General features: G+C 37.5%; 1 protein-coding gene across 2 annotated transcripts; it reads right to left on the reverse strand.

Moving 5' to 3' along the window:
* Positions 1 to 15: 15 nt before the first annotated feature.
* On the reverse strand, positions 16 to 21442 carry CSDE1 (cold shock domain containing E1; the record flags this gene model as incomplete). Of its 2 annotated transcripts, XM_079698579.1 has the most annotated exons (19): positions 16 to 1337; positions 1707 to 1839; positions 2402 to 2565; positions 3432 to 3610; positions 6515 to 6634; positions 7880 to 7992; positions 8604 to 8779; positions 9389 to 9496; positions 10558 to 10722; positions 10808 to 10948; positions 12811 to 13023; positions 13645 to 13770; positions 13891 to 14019; positions 14356 to 14437; positions 16913 to 17010; positions 17632 to 17724; positions 18126 to 18235; positions 19247 to 19445; positions 21305 to 21442. In XM_079698579.1, the coding sequence occupies 19 exons, from the start codon at positions 21440 to 21442 to the stop codon at positions 1290 to 1292; spliced, it is 2535 nt and encodes an 844-aa protein (XP_079554705.1). In that variant the 3' UTR covers positions 16 to 1289. The 2 variants fall into 2 exon arrangements, with proteins under 2 accessions (XP_079554705.1, XP_079554706.1); XM_079698580.1 differs by lacking the exon at positions 17632 to 17724.
* Between the last annotated feature and the right edge of the window lie 6017 nt (positions 21443 to 27459).

Genomic DNA, 27459 nt, shown 5'->3' on the forward strand with positions numbered 1-27459 from the left:
GAAAGCGCTAGGTGCTAGTGTCTCAAAAATCAGTAAAACTTTATTCGCTTCCATTCTTTCGCCATTAACAGAAAACTGGAGAAAGCAAAAGTGTTACGTGTTTACAAAGATAAATGGCCTCTTTACCCAGAGAAGATCAAAACCTCAAACGACAACGGGGAAGATAAAAGCACCCTCCCCCACATCCCCTGAGCTGACCCTTGTCATCTTAGACAAAGCCTTCAGTCCACTGGCCAGGGACCCTGTACGTGGCCAATTCAAGATGAGGGCCAAGAAATCAGACCAATCCGTTCCCATGATATAAAGACGAACAGAAGCTACACCAAGGGTCAAGTGCCTGTACATTTTACAGGACACAGGAACCAGGCGGCTACTTATATAAAAAAAACAAGATTCATTTCAGGCACAACTTTTTTATTATTTTTTGTTTGTTTTGTTTTGTTTTGAAATCAGTAAAAGAAACTGGGTCCTAGAAGCTGCAGTGATCTAAGCAGCAGCAAGTTTGTGCATTCATCCTTTTGTTTTTCTTTAAATATGTTTAAATTATCACACTGCTGGCACACCTCATTTGCATGAAATTCTGCACCATATATACTAATTGTGGTAAAGTTACACCCCCCATCCCGGGGGGTGGGGGTGGGGGTGGGGAAACTACCCTGGAAGATAATTTTCACTGAAATCTAACCAAACTTCATTAAGTGGACTGTGACAAGATTATAAATGATATGAAAAATAACATTTTAACATTTGGCCATCAACTTAAAAGAACTGGTTTGTCTATACAAATTTTTGTAATTTTTAATATATTCTACCATCATATGGTCCTCAGAATTAAAGCATAATGAACAGAAAAGGAAAAAGAATGCAACTGAGTGCTAAGGCAGAACATCTTGCCAGAAGTAATGAAGGTAGAGTACATACTAAGTATCAAGTGCAGAATTTCAGAGGGCCAACAAGGTAACAGTCTATATTTTTCACTTACACAGGCAGAAGTGGATTTTGCAATTACCAGTTGCGTTAAATGCACCAAATAAAGCTCCTAATATTGATTCTATAAGGCGCCACCTTAAGTTTTCCAGGCTGCAACTGTGCATAATTTTAAAATGGTTTTCTTAAATTTATTTATTTTTTTAAACATAACACGAGGAAGGTGTTAAAACTGGTGTAATAGCTCAATAGAATAAGTATTCCAGATTTTGGGAGGGATGAAGAGGGAGATATTCAGAACCCTTCACCAGAATCCCCCCAACTTGATCATAGTGGATTAATGATGTGCTTTGTGGATGTGGTTAGTCAATGACGCCAGCTTGACGGATCTTTCTTTCGGCACCAAATCCCTGTGAGGAAATAAAATTTCAGTTAATGACCTGGGTGTATGACAATCATTGTACCTTCACAATTCCAAAAGGGACTACCAAAGCATTACTCTCAATCACCACCAATTCTTTTGCAGAGGAAGAAGTCTATAGTAAGCCTTCCTAAACTACGTTCAAAGTATCAGGAACACCAAGAAATGTTCCTCTTACTGTAAGCAACCATTACGTTAGGGGCTGAACCAATGTGCAGGGATGCTAACTAGTTATGACAGCAATACTGAAGCACCTTGGTAAAGTAAGCTCTTTGAATTCTGCTAAAATAGGTTCTCAAGTAGTATGCTGGTCTATCAGTTGCCCCCCATCCGCCCAAAAACTTGTATGCCCTCATACCATTGAGTTATCTGGTCCCCTTGGCTGACGAAGAACCATTAGGCGAGGAGCACTGGCATCATCCAGGGTGATGTTCTTCAAGCGATTGACCAACCTATCAGGTCGTGGAGCTGCAACAGCCTTGGGGCCCTCGCTGTAACAAAGTCAATAGGTGAGAAGAAGCAACACTTGGTGGGAAGAAAAGTACATGCAGAGGAGTGTGTCTTCTACCTAACTACCCAAATGACTCAGTTTTAATGAGGGGAGACTCTTGCCTCACCTAGCCAACTAACTAACTAGCAAGACAGGGCAGACAAGTTTATGTTTTTATTCTGAACTCAATGTTTATTACTGCTTAGGAGCTGGAAGAATCATTTGGGTGAGGGTCACCCCTAGACTGGTCTGCAACCAGAAAACCAGTTCCACAGACACATAAAACAAAGGTAGCAGGTATGGAAAAACATTAGAAAAGGAAAATATGAAGAAATATTTCCAGAGACTCCCAGCTCCTCTCATGCTATTTTGTTATTAAAACAAAAGAAAAACATAGTGCCAGAAATGCTAAACTACAAAATTTGGACAATGAAGAAATAACCAGAAAGAGGCAGAAGAGGATAAAAAAAAAGCAGTGATGGAAAAGTGAAAAAATGATAAAGCAGAGATTACGAAAGAGACAGTCCAGGGAGGTTACTAATCAACAACAACAAAGAACTCACCAGACTCGCCAAACATTACAAGCACTGCACTTGCCAGTGCGCTGATTAAAAATCACTGAGAATTCCACCTCATCTCCTGCCTGTAGCTCAATGCCATCCTGAACTTCTTTCACATGGAAAAAGAGCTTCTTGCTATCTCCTACTTCATAGTTAATGAAGCCAAACTGAAATTTTAAAAAGACAGCATAAAAAAGACATACCACACAGCAGGGAAAAGAAACTCACTTTGAATGAAGCACAATTTGCCCCTAGCTAGTAGGGGTTTATAAAATGTGGCGTCAGTGCTGATGCTCGCTGCCTGGGCTATAACAACAGCATATGGGTCTGCAAAACTTGTCAGGGAAGAAATGTATCTTTGAAACCACTGCCATCCACTCTATCATAGCCTGAGAAACAAAGAAAGGTTACCTTGTGCCTACATATATTGTATGAACTAAGCTTCTGAATTAAGCAAAATCATTAGGAAGCTGTTACTTGAACATATGCATTGTTTTGATCCCTTCCATAATTATTAAGCTGGATTATGGTATTATTAGAAACAGCCATACAAAATGTTAGTCACTGTACTGATACCAAAAAATGTCCTCTCTGAGGACTCAGAGATTTCCTTGAGATTTAAGTACCAGGAATAGTTTTGTTTGCCCGAAGCTTATTTTATGATATGAACACTTCTACACATGGTTTCTTTCTTTGTGTGGTCTGTAAAAGAAGCTCTGAGCTCAAGTATGAAAAACATTATAGTCTTTCTATTCTGGAAATCTCACTCCAAACTTATTTTCCCCATTGTGTTAGCTATTAATACTACTCTTACTTTCCTTTTGCTACTATTGCCACTTTTTCTTTCCATGTGGTTTTCTCTGTGTTTTTAATAAGCTACTTCAAATCACTGAAAAGGGGGGTAAAGTAGAAATAAAAACCAAATGAATGTTGATGGTTCCCCCTGGGCTGAAAAATTTTCAAGGTTTTGGTTACTATTTGGTTACCAACTCATAAAAGGATCAAATTCAGATCAAGAGATATAACCACTTACCTGATCTTTCACACACTCCACTGTGGCCCTACGCAGGGGTGTGATGTTGTAGGCCATAGTCTGTGCATTTTGGCCCAGGACACACAACTGGAACTTGACGCTCTCCCCTTTCTGCAGGCAATCCCCTTTGTTGGCCATCCCAACTATGCCAAATGGATAGACCTCACCTTTCATATCCCCTGTAAGGAGAAACAGGTACAAAGTCTAAAAGCTAATATTTCACAACAGCCCTCTGCTGATGGTCCTAATGAATTTTTAATTTGCTAAAAATATATTCACTAGGAAGATTTTTTTTATACCTAAGAAATTCTACTTTAAAGCTCCAATAAAATCCTGAATGCTAAATACTACCACAAAAACACATGAGAACTTGTAGCTCATTATCACCTTACTAGCTAATGAACAGTTTTAAACCACATTTATGGGGGAAAAAAAATAACACTAGCACTCACAATCTCATTACCTTTGAGCTTTTAAAGCTCTATGGGTTGCTAACATGATCCACTGGATTATCTTCTTCCCAAATTCACAATATGAGCCAGTCAAAAACATTTCTGATCCATACCCGACTGGGCATTAAACAAGCCAGGCACAGGCAAAAACACAAAATAGATAAATCATTTCTTGGCATTCCACCTCCTTTCTTTGTTCTGACTGTGGCTCCCTCAAACCTACAAGCACCTTTCTTCTAGATCAGGGCCCATCACACTTTTTCTTAAAGGGCCAGATAGTAAATATTTTAGTCTTGTAGGATCCTGTCTCTGTCATGATGACTCAACTTTGCTGTTGCAGTGAGAAAGCAATCAAAGACAGTATGTAAACAGTCTTGGTTGTGTTTCAGGAAAACTTTATTTATAAAAGCAGCTTTCATATTTGCTGAGCTCTGCCCTAGAGTAAAAAGTTGGCTGGAGGTCAGTGCAGACTATGGATAAAAACCAGGCCAAAGAGTCCATCCAGATGCCTATCAGTTCACCTGGATGGTGAATTCACTGAATCAACGAAGGTGGAAAAGAGGGGAAAAACATTAGATGGAAGATGAACCTTCAAAACTGGGAATGCTTTTAACCATTCTCTTGATGATTATAGGGGTAAGTGAAGATTTTCTTCTCAAACTTACGGGAACTAAAAACTTTGAGGAGAGATTTCCAATAGATCAAGTCATGCAGAAATACTAAAGACAGCTAGACTGACTTAGTGGTACTAGCAGTAACCACTATTTATTAAACACTTATACTGATGCATATTTAATCTTTATAGAACATTCTGAGGTTGAAGATATCATCCTCACTTTAAAAATGAAGGAACTGGGGCTTCCCTGGTGGCGCAGTGGTTAAGAATCCGCCTGCCAATGGAGGGGACACGAGTTCAAGCCCTGGTCCGGGAAGATTCCACATGCCGTGGAACAACTAAGCCCATGTGCCACAACTACTGAGCCTGCGCTCTAGAGCCTGTGAGCCGCAACTACTGAAGCCCGCGTGCCTAGAGCCCGTGCTCCTCAAAGAGAAGCCACCACAACGAGAAGCTCGTGAACCGCAACGAAGAGTAGCCCCCCGCTCGCCTCCTCTAGAGAAAGCCCTCGTGCAGCAACGAAGACCCAAAATAAGATAAGAATAAGATAAGACCCAATATAAGACCCAAAATAAGATAAGCCAAAAATAAATTAAAAAAAAAAAAAAACCAAACCAAACCAAAACAAAACCCCGAAGAAACTAGGCTAGTAAAGATTTAATTAATTTGACTTAGGTTGTACGGCTAGAAATGGAAGAGCTGGTATTCAGATCTAGGTCTGTCCAGCTCTAAAACCCATGGTCTTATATTGGGTTAGTTGTATTCCTAAATAAAAGAGCTGTTCTCACCACCAAGTGGGGAAAAGTGACCTTTCTAGTAGCAGAAAACTCTAGGCTTAGAGATTTCAGGAAAGTTTCCTTTTCCACAAAACCTCGCTTTTAGACTATTAAATAGCCAGTGTTGAAGAATTAAGTGGATTAGGGGTTGGGAATGCAAAAGTAAATAAAAGGGTGCATGATATAGAGGAGGAAATGGGACACTTTGATATTATCTCATGAGTTTAAGTTAGTTGCCCATACCCTCGTGGCCCTTTTAAGGATATGGTGTCACCATGGCATTAGTTTAAGACTGACTTGCTATAAAGTCAATTCATATTTGGAGATGTGTGTATTAGGGTACTGGTTCTATTAAAAACAGAAATTTCTAAGAACCTCATGTAGTAAAGGAACAGGTTCATCAAGGCTCATTTCCTTCTCTCAAATGAACTTCTCTTCCCCACTTTATGTTCTCCTATGACTCCTAGATGACAAGATTTTATTCCCTTTGTGAGCCAAGCTATCGTCTTTGGTTAGAATTTCAAATCCTCTCATCAACCCCATCATTATCGTAATTCTGCTGTATTAATCATCCAGTGTTCCCTACTACCATTTCTACTGCAAACTTATTTTAGGCACAAAGTTGGTCTTTCTGACGTTAATTGTTTGGGGTAAGGGATGACACCAGGACTCGGAGTTGTCAAAGATGGGGAGAAAAAGGCAGGAAATGAAAATGTAGGGAGCCTTGACCTAGAGAAAAGTAGTAGGATCCCCATGGAATCCTGGCTATTAAGTAATAGATATAGTAAACTTTTAACAGGAAGGCAAAAATGTTTATAGAATTGAACAGTTACTAGGAAATTTTGTTAATACTGATGTAAATAACCAGTGAATAACAGAGGAAAACTGCAAAGTTGTACTAAACCCAGCCAACTTGAATGTCTGATTATCAAACATTAAATGCATATTTTTAGTGAGATTTTGTTCTCAGTCTATTTCAATATAACTCAGCGTTAGTAGCTCACATATCAGCCATATGCTCCACAGCAGTCATTTATTCACAACATAAACCCAGGCTGATCTCATTTCCAGGGGATATAAAAAATAAAAACCAAGTATTGTGGGAATAAAATCATTTTTCCTTGATTCAGTTTTTAAGGAATTTGAAAACAACTGCCACCCTACCATATTCTAAAATCTTTGACACACTCATCTGAAGGTAAGGCAAATTTCAAAACAATCTGATAGCGATGCTCTTACCTTCGTCCATGATCTCAATCATTCCTTGGTACTCAGTCTGTGTTGGATCGACACTCCTCAAGGGGCGAATAACTTTACCAGAGTAGATGGTGGGATCAGCTTCCTCAGTAATGCCATTCACTACAAAACAAAAGCATGTATACCTCTCCCTCAGCAATTTTATTTAAACTCTACTGCATAGGACCCAAAAAAAAGCGAACATTAACAGAACAAATGTTAACAGAGGGTTGGCTGGTTGCCTGCTAGTCCTGAAATGCAATACTTCTAAACTACTATTAAAATAAAGATGTTGGGCTTCCCTGGTGGCGCAGTGGTTGAGAGTCTGCCTGCCGATGCAGGGGACACGGGTTCGTGACCAGGACCGGACCGGGAGAATCCCACATGCCGCGGAGCGGCTGGGCCCGTGAGCCATGGCCGCTGAGCCTGCGCGTCCGGAGCCTGTGCTCCACAACGGGAGAGGCCACAACAGTGAGAGGCCCGTGTACCGCAAAAAAAATAAAAATAAAAATAAAAATAAAAAAAATAAAATAAAATAAAGATGTTTAAAGACTTAATAAGTATACATATTTAAACATGTCTTGCTCTCTCACCTTTTCCACATGACCAAATATCACCTTTTTAGTGAGGCCTTCCTTGGCCTCTACAAGTATTGCTAACCCCAATACTTATATACTTCCCCAATTTATTTTATCTTAATATCTTTCTGAACATACTATATCCGATATTTCACTCATCTTTTTTGCCAATCTGTCTTATTTCTTCACTGCTGTACTCCCAGTTTCTAAAACACTTACTTATTAAACTGAATGAACATTCTTAGCTCCCATTTCTCAACACCAAGAAAAAGTATTATTTGGCGAGTTTACACAAAAGCCAAAAAAGTAAGTTGTAGGCCTTTTAAGTCAAAGATCCTAAATAGCAACGATTTCCTTAAGTTGCCATTATTCTTCACATTTAAACTCATTCTCCTCCAAAACTGTCTTCTAGAGGAATGCCTCCCCCCCCCAATCCCATGGAGATTTATTATCTTGGGGTTATTTTTAAAAAGAGATATTGAACTGATAATAAACTCAAAGCAAATGACCTAGAAAATCTAGAACAATGGTTCTCAAACTTCAGTGTTCATCAGAACCACCTGAAGGATTTGTTAAAACAGACTGCCCATCTCCAAAGTTTTGGTAGGTCTGGGGTGGGGTCAGACAACTTGTATTTCTAACAAGGGGCCAGGTGATGCTGCTGGATCTGGGGATCACACCTGGAGAAACACTGATCTAGAACAGTAGGCTTTTCTCTCCCTCTCCCACCCTACTCTTCACCCTCCTACCCAAAACATAGGCCTAATAATCAGAAGTCACAATTCATTACCTGAGTGTGTTTTGTTCACTTTTTCTGCACTGACTTTGTTGCCTTTTCCTTTGGACAAGCTGTACTCGACCATGTCCCCCAGTTCCAGGCTATCAACATCACCAGAGAACTCACTGCAGGGGAGGGAAAGGAAATGACATTTGAATAAGCATTTACCACAAACATCAACAGTAGCAAGTAGCCTTTATTTCTTCTATTATAATATTCATGGTGTGCTTACTTAAGCTGGATACTGTTTTAAGCACTGACTCATATAATCTTCAGAAACATCCTATGAAGAGGTACCATTATCCTCAGCTTCAAGATAATGAAACTAAGATGACAGGAGGTTATTTTCATTCGATAAAACTTACACAGGTACTAAGTAGCAGAGCCTAGATTCAAACTGGAACTGTATGGTTCTAAGAGCCCATGCTCTTAACCACTGTACTATATCATAACACCAAATCAAATATACAACTCTCTGGTAGCAACACATAAAACTGTATTCTTTTACTGAAGCAGAAAGGCTCCTATCCAATGTTCAAAGCAGGTACAGGTCTTTCTGTATCTTTTGACGACATGTTTTCTATACAGAGGTAGACAGTTAACTTTATATATTGCCAAAATTTCACCAATATGAAATCCGAGATTAAAAAATACATAACTGCCCAATACTAATGTTTTTGACTCCAAAACCAAAGAATGGATTGTAAGCTCTAAGTTCCTAAAAGGCATTCCTCACCTGTAATGGAAAAAGATTTCCTTATCATGATTGGCTGTTTCAATAAATCCAAAATTATCCTTCAAAGTTGCCACATAACCCAAGAGCCTCTTGGAGTTGGAATTACGACCTAAGAGTCGCACACAAGTTGCAATCTGCTGTCCAGGCCTCTGTTTTTCACTAATACTAAATTCAACCTGTGAAAAATAACGATGCTCATTAATATCATGTCATTTCACGCCAAGTGGAAATGACAACTCCCCCAGACCTTGCTTTCCACTCTAAATATCCTTTTTATAAACACTCTGATGGAACAGATATTCACCAGAACTATCACTTCTACTTCTCATTCCACTTTTCACAAGGATCAAGTTTTGCTCTCCAGTGTGTATTCCTTATAGATTCTTAATTTCTCTAAAGGATGTCAACTGGAAAACCAGACATACTAAGTATGACGAAAATGAACAGCAACATAAAAACCTTTGGCGTGGTTTTATTCTGATAATGCTTCAGTAACTGTCTTAACTTTCTTACCAATATTATTTATTTTATATAAGGTAATTGCTTTTGACATATCTAATGCTTAAATATTAACTCCTCAAAAAGCTTTAACAAAAAGCTTGCTAGACCCTGTTCTTATTAATAAGCTGCTTTTAAACAGGAAGATGTTCATATATTAAACTTGTAAGCACAAAAGAATGTTAGCAAAACTTGATAAAATTTAAAGAAACCATTTTTCAGGATTTATGATAAAGATGATAACCTTTAACCCTCCCCCCTCTCTCAAATAAGCAGAATTATCTTGCCTTGTCTCCTATCTGAGGAGAATTAGATCCTTCCACATCCTTGGCTTGAAAAGCAATAGTCAATTTCACCCCACAATCATCATAAGAAATAATACCATCCTCAGCCTCCTAAAGAAATACAGTCAGAAAACAATGAAAAGAATCAAGAACCACCAAAAAAACAATATAAGCACAACTGCAGTTATTACAAACTCCTGAGCCAAAGAACTGGTACAGCTGTAGAAATTTCCTATCTAGGGTTCTCTAAAATACGTATTTTTCGTATGAATAATACATGGTCTTGCCTTTTAACCCAGGGCTGACTCAGTCTGCCTAATTTGGTCTTAAAGTCTTAACCTAATTTTAATGTTGAGGAGAGAGCGCTTACTGACAACATGCCTATTCTATAGTGTTCACGGCCAATCAGAAATCACCTCCCCCCCCAAAAGAAGCCCTATCTTCCTGTCAAACTAATTAGTGTTTTATAAAGAAACCCTGAATTTTTCTCATCTGTACCTCTATTCAGTGAGGAATATCCTTTCCTCATTTATCTCCACCTATTAAATGTCAATACCTTAGTGAAACCATCCCAGATCCTGTCAGTTTAGAATTAATTTTTACCAAAGCTCTCTCACTGACCTTTTATAGAAGTATTTAACATTGTTTGAATCACCTGTTTCTATACAATTCTTGTTATTTACTTAAGAGAAGAGGTCATCTTATGGATAGCTTCATATTTACGGATTTAGTGGATTTTTCAATAAATGGAGTTCAAATGTGTGAACTGAGTCTACCAAAATTTCAAAGTTTTAAATTGCTTGGATGACAAGTACTATCATTTTAGATGAGCAATGCTAAACTGGGGGTGATGAGGGGACATTTGGCAGATTCTGGAGACATGTCTGGCTGTTATACATGGGAAGAAGAAGAGATATTGACCTCTAGTGGGCCAGGGATGCTGCTAAACATCCCCAAATGCAAAGAACAGATCCCCACCCCCTCCCACCCAAAGAATTATCCAGCTCAAAATGTTAATACTGATGAGATTAAAAACCTTGCTTTAGATTAGTTCACTGTTACTATTACAGGGAATTCTGAAAGAGACAACACTCCATTATTGTGTGGACAGTGGTTGCCTTTAAGCAGAAGAGGAATAAAGAACCGCAAAAATCATTTTGATTAAAACTTACCTTTTCTTTGCCTTTATTTGGGCTAGTGGTTTTAGGATTGGAAAAAGTGGCTTCTTTTTCTACAGTGCCCAGAAAATGATGATCTGAATGGGAGTGGAATGAAACCGTGCCCTTGGGAAGTTTTTTAATCCTAATAGCATGATTTCTTTGGGCAGAGAGCATATCCTACAAATGATAAACAAAAGTAACTTTAAAACCAAAAAAGGAAGGATCAAGAAAACCTCCCATACTTTTCTCAAGAACTACTCACAGGAACCACAGTAAACTCTACTTCATCTGCAATATGGAGCTGGTTCCCATCCAGAATTTCACTGAAGTGGAAGAACATACGAGCATCACGATCCACACACTTGATGAAACCAAAACCATCTCTCATGGCAGCAATTACACCCTGAAACCAAAACAATACTTTCACTGGCTGTGAAGACTGTCAAGACAACAACGTTCAAGTTTGGAAGTATCATCAAGTTAAATTCATTAGGAATTCCCTGTATTAAACAGCCAAATTCTGTACCCACATTTTAATTTTTCCACTTAAACACAAACTCATTGATTTCAATAAAGTAAATTAATCTCTAAGCAATTGCCTGAGACTCCCCAGATGCCACTTCTTGGCCAATACGCACTAGAGAAATTAGCATTTTTGAAGTAAATGCATACAACATATTCCATTTAATTTTCAATTCTGTGAAAAATATTGTTTTACAAGAAGAGGAAACTGAGGTTGAAAGAGGTTAAGCACTTTGCCCAAAGCACACAGCTAGTAAGTGGCAAAAACCAGGATTCCAAATAATGCCCAAGCTTTATGACACTGTAACTTCCAGAAATTAAAAATCTACAGAAGAATACTCCAAATACCTCAGAAGTCAACTAAAGGCAACTCTCTAATCTCTACCTCAAAAATTTGTGAGTTTAGGCACAGGAGGACTCAAGATTTAGGTTTGAAAAATAAAATCTATGAAGTTCTATCCTCAAGTTTTTTTCCTTCATACTAAATTATCAGCTCTGGGGCTTCCCTGGTGGCGCAGTGGTTGAGAATCTGCCTGCTAATGCAGGGGACACGGGTTCGAGTCCTGGTCTGGGAGGATCCCACATGCCGCGGAGCAACTAGGACCGTGAGCCACAACTACCGAGCCTGCGCGTCTGGAGCCTGTGCTCCGCAACAAGAGAGGCCGCGATAGTGAGAGGCCCGCGCACCGTGATGAAGAGTGGCCCCCGCTTGCCACAACTAGAGAAAGCCCTTGCGCAGAAACGAAGACCCAACACAGCAAAAATAAATAAATTAATTAATAAACTCCTACCCCCAACATCTAAAAAAAAAAAAAAATCAGCTCTGTAAGGGCATTATATCCAGAGTAACTGGCACATGGCAAGTACTCAAATACTTACGAAAATACAATTATCAACCCACCAGTGACTTACATATTGCATATTTACATATTACAGAGATGATTATTCTATAATCAGTTTTGAATACAGCCTAAACAATACTCTGACATTTAATCCTTGCTATATCCTGATGGTAAGCAAGCTATTCAACAATGTACTCCATAGTGTAAAGCAAAACAGATCTAAGAAACTAAACATGGATTAAAGTTTAAAGCACACTGCAAATGTCAAACAAGATCAGTTCTCCTAACAGTTAAAAAGTTTCAAGAAACTTAAATTTTCATTGAATGTATCCAGTTCTACTGACAACACTGAGATATACTGTAGATGTTATGACTCCAAACAGAAGCAAATGTAAATTACATCTGATAAAGTTAATTCACAAAAAAGGAACTTGTAAAATATGTTTCAGCAACAATTCTGGCATATATCATTTCCAGACATATATTTGCTAAAAAAGAATTTGCAAAGTCCTGCTGTAAAAATGAAAGAAACAAAACCTACTGTTTACTAAACATTTTATGGAACAGTCTGGAAAGATCTACTTTCTACAATGATGAACTTAAATCTTCTCAGTCTTCATATTTAAGGGCCAGAGAATCACTGACTCTCAAAAGACCTTAGAAATCATCCTCTCCAGATTTTAATTCTAAAATTGTCTCACATCTATTTCAAGGTAACTGGCAGAGCTAAGTGTCAAACCCAGATTGACTCTAGTGTCTGTGTTCTCAATCACCTTAATAAGGTAATTGCCCAATACTGTCAAAACTCAAAGAATTTTCGATACCGTATCACAAACTTGACTATAACATTGCCCTGCCGCCTCCAAGATTGGGTACGTATCTAATAATATCCAACACTTACCATTTCTCTGGCTTCATTAGTGAACTGAAATGTATTTGATAGAACTTCTATGTTGGTTGCTCGTTCTAATTTGTCACGACGGTCTGTTGAAATATTAAACCTAACATGGTCGCCTTCCAGCAGGGTCACCTTGGATTTCGTATCTTTGTCTCCAAAGGGAAGTTCTTTAGGAATCACAAAATCAACTTTGATGCGTCCTGGCAATGGGTCATTCTGATGAAAAGGAGAAACTATTTTAGCTGGAGATTTCTCACCCTTCCTAGTTCTAAGTCAAACAAGAAGAACACACAACAAACCCATTTTATAACAGATAGCTCCCTAAAGGAAAAAAAGGTGTTGATAATGTAAGTCCAATTTGAAAGGTTTGTGTTCTATGGTCACATGACGCAACCATAAAATCATGATACTGCAGTTAAGATCCTGCACTCTGAGAGATTTTGTTTAAGGAAACGAATTTCAGTCTTTTATGTTCTACATTTCCTTAGCAATGACACCACTGGTCTCATCTCTTCACCCCACCCCACCCCCACCCACCACCAACAGGAAAAAAAACCAAACTGGGATGCACACACGCACACATGAATTTTTTTCCCAATCTAACCAGCATTTTTCCCCCTTCTCCGTATCACCCAGTTTAAAAAAAAAAGAAAGAAAAACATATTCATGGATGTACCCATGGTTTCTGATTTAGTTTAATTACACACATAAAATACTTAACTGCTCCACTGTCACAAAATTACATTAATTGAAAGTAATAAAACTTCTGTATACCATGCCGTATTATTCTATTACTGATGAGGTATAAGATGATTCTTCTGAAAAAGCACTATTTACCTGGTTTTTACTGGGTACTTTTGGGATAACTTTGGTTACAGTTCCTTCAAAATGTTCAATACTGATATCTTCAAAAATGACTGTTCCTTGAGGCAATAGTCTGACATCTGTTGCAACTTCTTTACCCTAAATCAGAAGGGAGTGGAGAGGGCGAGGGGAACCATGTCACTTTAAGTGTTCCCTAAAATTTTAACTCACTACTTATCTTAAAAGAAGGCCAAAGATCAAGTTATTCAACTATCTTACATTTCTGTCCTTGATTGTGAATTCCACATCATCTCCAGGCTGCAAGGCTTCTAAGTCACCCTTAAATTCACTATAGTGAAAGAATATCTCCTTTACAATATCACCTCTTTCAATAAAACCAAACGCATCCTAAAGCCAAACAAATATGAAGAAACAGCAGGGATATTATGTACTATTCAGTGCACATATTTATGATTACAATTTACAATCAATAAGCCTTTTCATAAAATTATACTCCAGTGGAAATAATATTACTTGGTAAAGTCTAATATTAATATCATCTACTAAATGGCCCATTTTAAAGAACATAATTGGTAACCAAGGAATTTTAAGAGATTACTTCTGATGTTAACAATTAAATATTTTTAAAGGAAATATAAAGAGGAAAAACAAAAGGCTTGGGTTTGAAAGACTTAAAGCGGTCAAAGAAAAAACTAAAGTTTCTCAAATCTGATCGACACTTACCTTCATGGCACAAACTACTCCCTGACAGCGAGCTGGTTTCTTTTTCAACAGCATAATATTACGAGCACTTACAGCACCAGTACTAGAACAAAAGAATCGGGTGGGGACGGTGGGGACCAAAGAGGGGTGAAAAATGCATTGGCTTGGTTAGACATGATGAGTTTAGAGAAACAAACTAGTTTCTGAGGCCTCAGGAATTCTGTATCATCACTAATATAAGGCTTTATAATACATAATCCTTTTCATATGGCTGCACATGCAAAGGACTTTTGCGCAAACTCCCTAGCCTTTTAAATTGGGCACACATATATGTCATCGTTTCTCTCTCAGACTGCTGAAGTAAGGCCACAAATTGGTTGCAACCAGATGGGGAATGCTAAAGTTTTAGAAAGGCCATTACGTGAACACACACTGAGTAGGTATTACGTACTGCAAACAAAGGTACAGGGGATAGAGAGATAAATAAGAGATGGTCCTGTCTGCAATGAATACTGAACTTAGTAGCTATCCCATCAATTATTTCTGATTAAACAGTCATAAAAGAAACATGAGTAAATGCAGTGATTATAGGAGATATTTGCTATGCTTTAGAAAAGTGACATTCAGGACTTCCCTGGTGGCCCAGTGGTTTAAGAATCTGCCTGCCAATGCAGGGGACAGGGGTTCGAGCCCTGGTCCGGGAAGATCCCACACGCCATGGAGCAACTAAGCCCGTATGCCACAACTACTGAAGCCTGCGAGCCTACAGCCCGTGCTCTGCAACGAGAAGCCACTGCAATGAGAAGCCCGCCACTGCAAAGAAGACCCAACACAGCTATAAATAAATAAATAAATTTAATTACAAAAAAAAAAGTGACGTTCACCTCCACTGAAAACCACGTGTTGCTGCAGCAGCAATGTAAATCAGATTCCGTTTTAAAGATGGCACATACAGTTTTCTGATGCAACAGTATTTGTTGGTGTTGTTTATAAGATCTGCAGACCAACTAACTACTTCCCTTAATTCTTCATGGACAAATTGTCGCCCAATTGTGCTTTTTTTATTTCAAAAATTTAACAGACTAACTAAGGACACTGGAAAAATCCTATTTGCTCTTGCAACTTACTACAATGAAAAGGCTTTACTTAGAGCCAGATTGGGATTCAAACATCAATTTAAATCCCTATATGACTTTAGGCAAGTTACTTTATGAGAACATACCTCATTTTACAGATGAAGAAACTTACCAGATGAGGCTGTTCTGAGGATTAACAACTGTACATAAAATATTTAGTACAAGTTCTTAGCACATTCAAGAACTTATTAAGATTAAATAAAGCCCTTTCACTGGCTCCCCATCCACCTCAAACTCAAGCCCTATTCCCAAGTTTCCTAACTTGACATTAAATTGAGGCCTCAGACTAGCACTACTAATATCAATCTACAACTCAATCCGATTCCTTCTAGTCTTACAAGAGGTAAGGTTCAAGGCTAATAATTCTGCACGCTCTTGGGACTTTTCTTTCTGTACTGCCATTCAAAGTCCGTTCCCAGCACTTTCTCCTGTTTTTAACTTCCTTCTGTACTTGTATCTGTTTCTCCCACTCCAAAATAAAAATAATCATCCCTAGGCTTTCTTAACTACACTTTCCTTAACTGCTTATGCCAATGAATTCAACAGCTCAATCTCCTGCCCATAAGTAGCTTGTTCAGATCTATATATGCAACTACATATTTAATATCTTCCCCCACAGACACCTCAAATTCAAAATGCCAAAATAAGCAGAATTCTTCTCCCACCCTTAATACTTTCTGCTGTACCTCCTTAGTCCAGTTAATGGTATCATTATCTGCCCAGTAGCCCAAGCCAGAAAAATGGCATTTGGGACTCCCCTTCCCTTAGTTCTAATACACACCTCTATCTAAAAAGTTATAAAACTTGGTGATTTTATCTTCTCAATGTGACTTGACTTTTATACCCAAACACCCCTGGCCTGTCTATACTAGACCCTCATCTTCTTTCATATTAATTTTCATAACTCTGCCTCTAGTCTATAGCATCCCTACTCTCCAAAACCCTACCATCTCCACCACTTCCAACAACAGAAACCAATCACACTTCCCCATTTAAAATCCTTCAAAGACACCTGTGACGAATGAATAAAGTTCAAACTTCATCTTTCCATGATCCAGTCAATTAAATCAACTCCAACTTTTGGCCTCTTCCCCCAAATGGTACTTCCTCTATCCAGAATGTTTTTCTCATCTCCCTAGTGACTTCCTCGTCTTAAAGCTTACCTCAAGCACTGCTGCTATGGCAAAACCTTCACTGATCTCTAGAATAGTTCCTTGAAAGTTCCGACCATGTTTTAATTATCCTCCTATCTCTGACACCCTGCATAGTGCCTGTCATAGAATTGACCCTCAAATGCTTAGCTGATGAATAAAAATTTAAAAGATCATGAAAGTTATCCAGATTTACAAGTTAGGTTTTTGACTTGCTTCAAATTTCTTATTGTAAAAGGAAAAAAACCCAAAAAAACCCCCACACCACTTAGGTGGGAAAAAAGAACTTACTGTTTATTGTTATCAATTACAAAGTTTATTTTATCTCCAGTTTCCAGCTGAACGTTCCCTTCAACATCTTCAGGGGTGTAAGTCAGATAAAACACTTCCTGTGAATTAATAAGGTATTATTACTATACTGGCAGGATGCATGTTCAGTGTATACTGTGATTTACTTTGTTAAATACTTCTTAAACTGGCATTTAAAGCCAAATTTCTTAAAATTAAATGCCTTTTGACAAGTACATAGTTTATTCACATAAACACACTTCCCCTCCAAGGTGCTGATGACTTCTGCGAGTCCACAGCTGAGCAGCAATCCAACTTCAAAAAGCTTACACACGTGGAAGCATTTGCCCAGAGGCTGTAGTTACATTTCAAAAAAAACAATTTTTATATAAGGCATTCCAAACAAAAAAGCTGAGTTAGTGCTTAAAAGGAACAAGAAAAAAGATCCCCTCCCACAACCCCCAAAAAAAGCGAGTAAAAGAAGCATTTTACCTTAATGTTCTAACTAAGGTCACACTTGGGCAAGCTAAGACACTTGGAAGTCCTATGGATTTTTTTCTGTTTAGATTTTTTGATAATGCTGCACTCGAAGCCTCTTCAAAACCAAATTTTAAACTGATTTTTATCAACTGCAGCTTACGTTTTCGATTTTGAATTTTAAAGTACGCTTATAGATCACATGGTGGATCAGGCAAAGGTTTAAGAAAAATACACAAGTTTACCCCATTACGTTCGTAGCATACACTCCCTGTTGGACTCTGACCCGGGGCAGCTGGAGATTTACTCTCTAAGTTGTGAGGAACAGCGCACACAACCTACCAGTCAAAAAAAAAAAAATTTCCATTGCTAATCATTTCAGGAGCAGCACTGTGCAATATAAACTGAATTTTAATATCCTCTATACTATATAAAGGGATACATTTTAATATGATCCACAAGAGGATGTCATGCTGCCAAGTTTCAAACTTACAGTACATAAGCTGACTGTAAGTATAGACTTAGGGTTATATGTAAAAACCCAAATTGAGTCTTGACCAAATTTTTATTTCAGGTCAAGAAATGCCAGTGCTTCTGATATAATTTTAAAATAGTAACTTTTATATACTATAGCTCTCTTGCGTGCAAACTGAGGAGATGGGGAGAATCTTCCTTTTCTAATGTGAAAGATATGCAAATGCAGGGCCCTAAGAAAACATAAAGCATCTAAGTCACTAACTTGTCCATTAATTCGTTCTTCAGGGAGGATTTCTTGTTTTATCTTCACCAGTTTAACAGCAATGGGTTTCCCAGTCCGCCGGTCAGATGATACTTCAAATTCAACATCATCTAAAACAAACAGAGTGTTGTGTTTGTTGGACTAATTTTGGCAAAATGGTATCTCACTTTCAAGCTAAACTTAATGAGGCATTTGAGTTTCCTTAGACTGTTGATTCTTAAAGTGTGGTCCCTGGACCAGCAGCAGCATCACCTGGAGTGTAGCAGAAATGCAAATTCCCAGGCCCTACTCCAGACCTACTCCAAAACAAATTCTGGGCATCACGTACAGTAATCTGCGTTTTAACAAGCCTTGTAGGTAATTCTGATACACACTAATGTTTCAGAACCACTGCTTTAGACTAAGCTAGCCATATCTTAGTTTTCATGGCACCTACACATACTACAACTGACGCAATGTAATGATGAGATTTGGCAAGCCTCCCCCCTCACCCCCCAAACCCCTCTATACCCTGAGTTTCTTCATCTGTAAAATGAGGATTAACCAAAGTAACACTCTTGTACAGTTTAGAGTATTTGGTATGCCAAATATTCATGTAACTATTGTTATTTTTTTCTCAAAGATATTTTAAAAAAACACACTGAGACCTTGTAACTTCAGTCCTTTAATAAGCCACACATTTTCACATGTGAAAGTAATTTCTATGTTGCCAGACAAAATGAATTTTCACATAGTCCAAGTGGTGACACTGTAAGAGTTATTTCTTTCAGGTACTACTCAAACTAGTACCTGGCAAAATAATTAAAACTAACATTATGAAGTTTAATATTTTCACTGGCTTAAAATCTAATATATAGCCAAACAGTCGTTACTGGGGGAATAACAATTAAATATACCAAGTGTCTATTTAAAAAATATTCAAAGATATCTTTTAATCAGTTACTCTTTAATCCCTCAAAAAGACTACCACCACAAGAGAAATCAGGATTCTGCTAATTTATATAAACGAACTTCAGTAATTGGTACAATTAAAAGGCCAAAAGCATAACACTGTCATGACTAAGTTGATATGCAAGATAAACTTGTGATTAGTTTTATAAAAAGGAGAACCAACAGATTACCTCCTACTTTTAAGTCCTGCAGGTTGCCATTATACTGTGAACAGTGGAAGAAAAGTCTAGCTTGACGTTCTGAACACTGAATAAATCCATAAGAGGTTAGTAGTTTTTCAATAACCCCAGTTTCACGCAGTGCTGCTGAAGTACCATTGGGGTACCCATTATGCCCATTGTTGTGGAGAAGATTTGGATCAAAGCTCATCTGTTTTAAAAAGAGAAAGAACTCAATACATATAGATCTGTATATTACCTCCATAGCTTACTAATAAGTCTGATTAACAAATCACTGAATTTTTAACATAAAAAGGCAAAGAAAATAAAAGTACAACAAATAAAGGGAAGATTACGTGTTTTTATTACTGAAATGTTAATTTAGCTAATAAAACATTTCAGAGGAAGTAATTCCAATTATTTTGGGGGAACTGCCCCAATTCATGATAGAATTTTCACTTACCAAACAAAGAGAATTTCTGGAGTTTAAATATTAAGATAAAGTAACTATATAAGTAAAAGTTGCCTTTACATTAACTTTAAATTACTAAAACAACAGTATCAGAACAAAGGTAACTACTATTCAAGAGATGGAAACCCAAACTACCAGGACATTTCATTAAATTTATTAATACTTATGTTGGGGGCCTCCCTGGTGGCGCAGTGGTTGAGAGTCCGCCTGCCGATGCAGGGGATACGGGTTCGTGCCCCGGTCTGGGAGGATCCCATATGCCGCGGAGCGGCTGGGCCCGTGAGCCATGGCTGCTGAGCCTGCGCATCCAGAGCCTGTGCTCCGCAACGGGAGAGGCCACAACAGTGAGAGGCCCGCATACCACAAAAAAAAAAAAATACTTATGTTGAAACGTAAATAGAAACCTTGTTGCTATTTGGTAAGCCGTGCATCTTGAAGGCAATTATTTAAGTTAGTAGAGACTAAAACAATAAAAGAAACTTTCCATGCAATACTTATTTCAAACTAGAAAATACATGCATGCTCAGGTCCTTTAATGGAAGATGACTCAAAACAATGAGTTAGAAAGCAAGAGTTTTCTAAGAACTCCAAGACAACAAAAGCTCTTCAATCCTAAAAATCTTCAATCACTTCACAGGTACAATTAAAGAAATCTTTTCACCTGTTTCAGACACTGAAATCTCTAAATACTGTCATTTGTTTCTATGGTCAGATAAAGCAAAATAAAACATTCTTTAGTGAACAGAAGGGCTATTTAAATGCAATGCACTGGGACCTATTTAATCATCAGATACTATCTATCACATTAGATATTTCATTTTATTTAAGTGAAGCATGAAATAAGACAAAATCCCTAGAAAAGGTTAGGTCTATAATTGATTTACTATAGCAACATATCCACATCTTTATACCTAGTTTAAGACCCTTTCATTGAAAATTTGACTTATAAGCATTTTCATTTAAGTTTGACGTTGGGCAAGTAAAAAAATTTTTCATCAGAAAAAAAAGATGACTGAAATTCTAGAAAGATAGACCATGTTTTAAGTAAACACTGGGTGGGATAGCCATATCATGCAAATCAAAGCCATCACATCTGTAGGTGGTTAAGTTCTAATTCATTCATGCTAGACACTCTTTTGTGTCGGATGTGTACTAACTCATTTAATTTTTACAAAAGCCCATGAGGAAGTAATATTGTCCCAATTTTACCAATGATGAAACAGACATTGAGATTAAATGACTTGCCAAAGTCAAACCAAGAAGGTCTACCTCTACAATACTGACTCAAAACTAGGGCTTCTCAAACTGAAGTTACCCAGTGATCTGGTTAAAATACAAAACCTGATTCAGCAGCAGGGGTTTGAGATTCTCCACTTTTAACAAGCTCCCAAGGTGATATCAATACTTCTGATTCTTGGACACACTTTGAGTAGCAAGGCCTAAACTACTAAACTTACCTTTCAAGATTCAAGGTGAAGGAAATACTTAGGGAAGTTAGAAAGTGAGTTTGCAGGGCATTTCAATCAAACTGAGTGGCCCTTCTTAGTCATGCTCTCAACACAAAGAAAAAAGCTGGGATGACTGCTTCCCTGACTTACAGATCTCTGATACGTGGGGGTCCTCTTTTGTTTTTTAGTCCCAGATGAGGTAGAAGATGAAGATAAAGGTAAAGAAAGTGAAGGAGGGGCTGTAGGAGGGGGATGAGGATCTGATGACACAGTAAAAACGTTCTCCATCTCAAACAGCTGTGATAACATAGCACAATGTTTACAACTATGATCAATAACAATTTAACACACATTTGACAGTCAACCTGTTTATCTTTACATTTATCATTAAATTACTTTAGCAAAATATAATTCATTTAATCAGATTTCTATCAATAAAATAAATTATAGCATTAACATTAAACGGTCAAACTGAAATGTATTTTTTAAAGCACTTACTTAACCCCTAAGCCATAACATTTACAATTTTAAAAATGCCATAAGGACTCTGGTGGTTACTACAGCAAGACAACTGAGCCCAACTTCTTCTCAATGTCCCACAACTTTACACAGAATCCAATATTCTCAATCACTTGTCTCCCTCAAGTAGGGTACACACAGGATAATCTAATGGGGTGTAGGAAGAAAATATCTGAACTAGAATATATATATTTGGCCAGAGATAAAAACTAGCTTTTACAAATGGTTATTATGTATTTATAGAAGAGGCCTTGCTGAGTTGATATGTCAGGTCGTATCACATGTCATACATCACTTAAGTACTCTGAGGAAAGAGTGGAGAACCTCACAAGAGATTGACAGTGAAGCCCTCGTTCATTTACTTTCAGCATATTAAAGTTTACATCTCTCCAATTAAGTGTACATATTTAGCTATCTAGTTTAACTAAACTACCCTCACAAAGAGACAAACTGTTGAACAAGATTCCCACAGAAGAATCTTAGAAGATAATGCTAATAAAGCAAGCAAAGGCAGAGAATTGGGAGCCAATACTTCCAATCCTAGTATTAGTTCTTGTACCTCTACATTATGAAATAAATGACCATCTAATGAGATCTGACAAGTCTGACAAAACATTAAGATCAAGACTGATACAGACTTATACCAGTATCAATAAAACATAAAATGCATACTGTCCCTCAGATATTAATTCATGATAGTATAAAGTTTTTAAATTAAACACTTATAAACTAAGCATCCAGATATATATATTTCTAGTGGGGCTGAAAAGTTTCTACACTGTTAACAGGTACACTATTTTCACAATATTGCTTATTTCACCTTTGTCCTATTTGTACCACTGCTTCACAATGCAAATGGAGCAGTATAATCACACGATTTATAAATATATACACGTACATATTGACCATACATGCTCTTCTTGTTAAACAGTATGATCAAATTAATTTGAAGACCACTATTCCACCATCACTGACTTAGACCATGACTTACAAGCTGTGCTTTTTTCATGTTTAGACTAGTTCTTATCGCTATACAAGAAAGAATGCAATGATACGATCTGTAATACATAGGCCAGGAAGCTGCAAAAATCACATTCTCAAGTCTCCAGTCCTAGTAGTCCTAGCTGAAGAGGTAAGACTCATGTTTTTCTCACCCTAAGGGAAAATGAACCAGAATGAGAAGGGGTTAGAGCTATCATTTCTTTCTAAGACTAAACTGTTCCCCAACAAGCGTACTGGAATTTAGGCTACATTGCTCATCTCATCTCACCTTTCGATGTGCACATCAAAACAGAATTGAACCAGAACCTCTCCTTTCTCCCAGCACCTTTCCTGACTTAAGTATTTTTCTCTAGCCTTTATCTAATTTGAGGGCTACTTTTTTAAAAGGGAAACCCATATATCACTCAAGCAACTTTAGATAAGACAGTATGTTAACCCTTAAAAGAATTCCTAATAGTTCAGCTAAATTTTTTTAAAACCAGCACCATCAAAACTTTAAAGAAGCACAGTTAAACAAAATGGATGTTCCTTAAAAAACAAAACAAACAAAACCACCAAACAATTACGTAAAAAGAGAAATCCAACGGAAAAAGTAGATAGCTCAACAACAGATGCTTGTTTATAAAAAATTAACATAAAGACAACATCAAAAAAAGGGGGGTGGTACTGGACCAGTAGGTAAATGTTACTTGGCTTTTTTTTAAATAGGGGGAAAATCAATTTAGTTGCTCATCTCACAGCATACAAAAAATATATTCTAGATGAACTGTGTTAAATGCCTTAACAAATATTAAAATGTATGCATTTATAAAGCTTTTGGAAGGGGGGACTTTCTAGGTTTAAAGTCAATAGAAAAAAACGCCAAGGGAAGGGATCAATATTTGATTACATAAAAAGTATAAGCTTTTATACTCAAACCTAAAGAGAACAAACGCAAATGTAAATATATGAGTGTATCATTAAAGAATTTAAGCAAATCAGTAAGAATTAAACTACCAGAATATAAGCTCTATGAGAGCAGGGGCTTTTTGGTCAAAGCTAAATCCCTAGTGTTAGACAGTGCTTGGCACATAGTAAGCACTCATTTGCTGAATTATGGAAAGACATTAAGACAAATAAGTCTTAAAAGATCATTCATTAAACACAAAACATATGAACTTCAATTCTGGCAAGCAAAAATTTAGATAAAACAAATTATTCATTTATCAGATAAAAGATTAAAAAAATTGAGAAAGTAGGTTAAGAACAACATGCTAATATATTTTCATGGTGGCAAACTGGTGCAACCTTTCTGAAATACAGTTTAACCATATGTACCAAAATGTGGAGGTGCTTTCCTTAATAATTCTACTGCAGGAAACCTATCATGGGGAAATGTGAAATGTGGACAAGGCTTTATGCACAAATGTGTTCATTAAAATGTTTTAATAACAAATTCCCAGAAACAATCTAAAGTTTCATAGTACTTTATATAATGACAAAAATATTTCTATAATATGATTTCAACTGTATTTTAAAAAGGAAAGACCAGGAAAGTCTACTTCAATACTCACAGACAATGTAACACTTAGATGGTGTTCTAAGTGCACAGAGCTAAAATTGGTAAATGGGAACAGAACTCGGTACTCACTCCATGGCTCACATTCTTAACCACTGCTTTAAACGTTAAACCAGAACTTGAATGCCTACAATGCATCAGCACTGTTCTAGGTTCTACATGTATAGCAGTAAACACAGCAGACGAATACCCCCAACACCAAGTTTAGACTTTCTACTCTTTTTTATGTATTTGTTTTTAATCAGAAAGTCATTAACGGGACTTCCCTGGTGGCGCAGTGGTTAAGAATCCACCTGCCAATGCAGGGGTCATGGGTTCGATCTCTAGTCCGAGAAGATTCCCACATGCCGCGGAGCAACTAAGCCTGCGAGCCGCAACTACTGAGCCCTCGGGCCTAGAGCCCACGCTCTGCAATGAGAAGTCATCACAACGAGAAGCCCGCACACTGCAACGAAGAGAAGCCCCTGCTCGCTGCTCGCCATAACTAGAGAAAGCTCACGCGTAGCAATGAAGACCCAAACACGGCCCAAAAAATTAAAAAAAAAAATCATTAACAATGATTTTTTTTTTTTAAAGGAGAACTGGAAAGAATCACAGGTCAAATTTAAACTTCACTTCTAATTCAAGAAATCAACTAAAGTTCCCTAAAGAACACAGAACTAGAATCAAAAGACTGGCTTTTAGTCTTGCTTCTCATACTTTTTAAAACTTCTCTGGAATTGTTTCCACAGATGTAAAATGATGACCTAAGTGATTTCCAAAGTCCCTTGAGAGGTGGGTAAAAAAAAAAATCAAAATTCTGTGCTCCGTAATTTCTTCTTGCAACATCTCTGAGTTGTTTCCCCCCCACTTTTTCCTAACCTAGTCTGCTTGGCTCCCACTGAAAAGGAATTAGTTTAGAAAAGGCAACCTATTTCACTGTATGACAGTTTTAGAAAATGACTGTTTTCTTAATCTAAACATATTTCCCCTTAACATCCTTTGCCCCTTTCAGTTTTCGGAATGCAACTGTTTTTCAGGCTAACTGCTGTCTTCTGGATATGTTCTAAATTATTATTCACTGAAGTACATTTCACTACTATTCTTACTGTACCCTGACCAATATATAGAAAGCACTGAGTGTTTCCTGATTCTGTAGACTAAAGTTTGAGTAACTTTATAAAAAAAAAAAAAAAAAAAAAAGCTCTATTACTCCTTAATAAATTAGTAAAATCAGATTTTCTCCTTTTAGTACTTGTATAACTGATCATTTGTTACTAAAGAAAAAACTAATCTAATGCTTTTAAATTTCTTTTCTTAGTTAACCTGGAGTTCCAACTTAGAGGGATAATTTTAAATTATTAGCCTTTGTAATCTGTCTTTTAAGCATTCTATGTCCTTCCTTAATACCCACCTCACAGGGTTGTGGGGATGGTTAGGGTTACTTCATACAAAAAGCCTGGAATGGTGCTTAGTACAGAGCACACACATTAACTACTTACTACTAAATCTTTTTAAAAAGTAGAGCAAGAATGGAATCTGGCAGCACACATATGGAGACCTCTCTGAAAATCAGTCCGTTAGTCTAAGCCTTTTACTGCTTATAATCCAACCTATATTCCATACTGACCACTATGTTATCAAGAGATACTCTGTCAAATCTCCTTATTGAAACATCTTATTTTTTATTTGTTTGCTCCTGGATTTTTTGCTAGGGATGGAGAGCAGGCTCCAAAGTTTGCACACCTGACTTTGAAAATCAATCAAGACATTTACAGTTCCTGATCATAGGTCTCCACACCTCTAGCCAAGTTACCCTGTTATCTTCTCATTCACCTGAGGCTTTAGTTTTCTTTTAAGGTTCCTAGCTTTGCTTTCCTTCTTGTCATCTTAAACTGTCTTTGATCAAAATACTCATCAAAACAATCCATGTCTATCTCTACATGACAAACTTCTTATAAGCCTTATTCATTGATATTTTTTAAGGCCAATCCCACTCCTCAATATTTTTATTCATTCCTAATTATGTACTACTTTTACTGTTTTTTACAAAGGCTCTTTTAAAATCTGTGGTTCTCAGATGTAGAGAACAAACTTATAGTTACCAAGGAGGGAAGGGGCAGGGTGGGATGAATTGGAAGACTGGGACTGACATATATACACTACTATGTATAAAATAGATAACTAATGAGAACCTACTGTATGGCACAGGGAACTCTACTCAATGCTCTGTGGTGACCTAAATGGAAAGGAAATCTAAAAAAGGGTGGATATATGTATATGTATGACTGATTCACTTTGCTGTACAGCAAGAAACTAATATAACATTGTAAAGCAACTATGCTCCAATAAAAATTAAAGTAAAAAAATAAATAAAAACAAAATCTGTGGTTCTACTGCATTACCAAATCTGTTTTCTTAGCTGCGCTTGTTTTAAATGGAATAATTCACAACTGTACAACCACAACATGTTTTACTGTCAATAACCCCCCAATTGTTATTTATCTGTTTGTAAATATGTGAATTAATCTATATAACTTTTGACAGCTATGCATGCATTTACAATTAAAAATGTTCACGTAGCAGATGATGGCTTTCTCTCACAATGGTCTGTGATACCACTGTGGCCAGTGCCAATAATGCCAATGGCTCAGCTGATGCCAGGAGGAGCAGGGAGCGGCTTTTGAGCTTAGGCTTGCTGAGAAGTTCGATGACTAAACTGGGATCCTTTAGGACAGGCTGTCAACAGCCCTCCCCTAGTCACCCTGTCTTGTTTCCTTACAGCTTTGCTTCCCCCCACCTCCAACCCCACCCCCCCGGGGGCGGGGCGGGGGGGATGTTCCTGTAGTAAACTAATACTCAGAATATAAAGATTAGGCTAAACAAAAAGCACTTCTACTTTAAATCCATCTCTACAATTCATGTCAATGCAATGAAAGCGGTAACATCTAATCTTTTACCCTTCTGAATAGTAATGATAGAGCTGTACAATTTCAATCCCCATTATTTTATCTAACCCAGCACAATTGGTACTAGTCTAAAATTATTTTTAAAAAAATCAGATGAGGAGATAGGAAGAAACAAACAAACAAAAAGCAAATAATACAATAACCTTGGGCTTCCCTGGTGGCACAGTGGTTGAGAATCTGCCTGCTAATGCAGAGGACACGGGTTCGAGCCCTGGTCTGGGAGGATCCCACATGCCGCGGAGCAACTAGGCCCGTGAGCCACAACTACTGAGCATGCG

This window comes from Hyperoodon ampullatus, assembly GCF_949752795.1.
Source record: "Hyperoodon ampullatus genome assembly, chromosome: 2".
NCBI lineage: Eukaryota > Metazoa > Chordata > Mammalia > Artiodactyla > Ziphiidae > Hyperoodon > Hyperoodon ampullatus.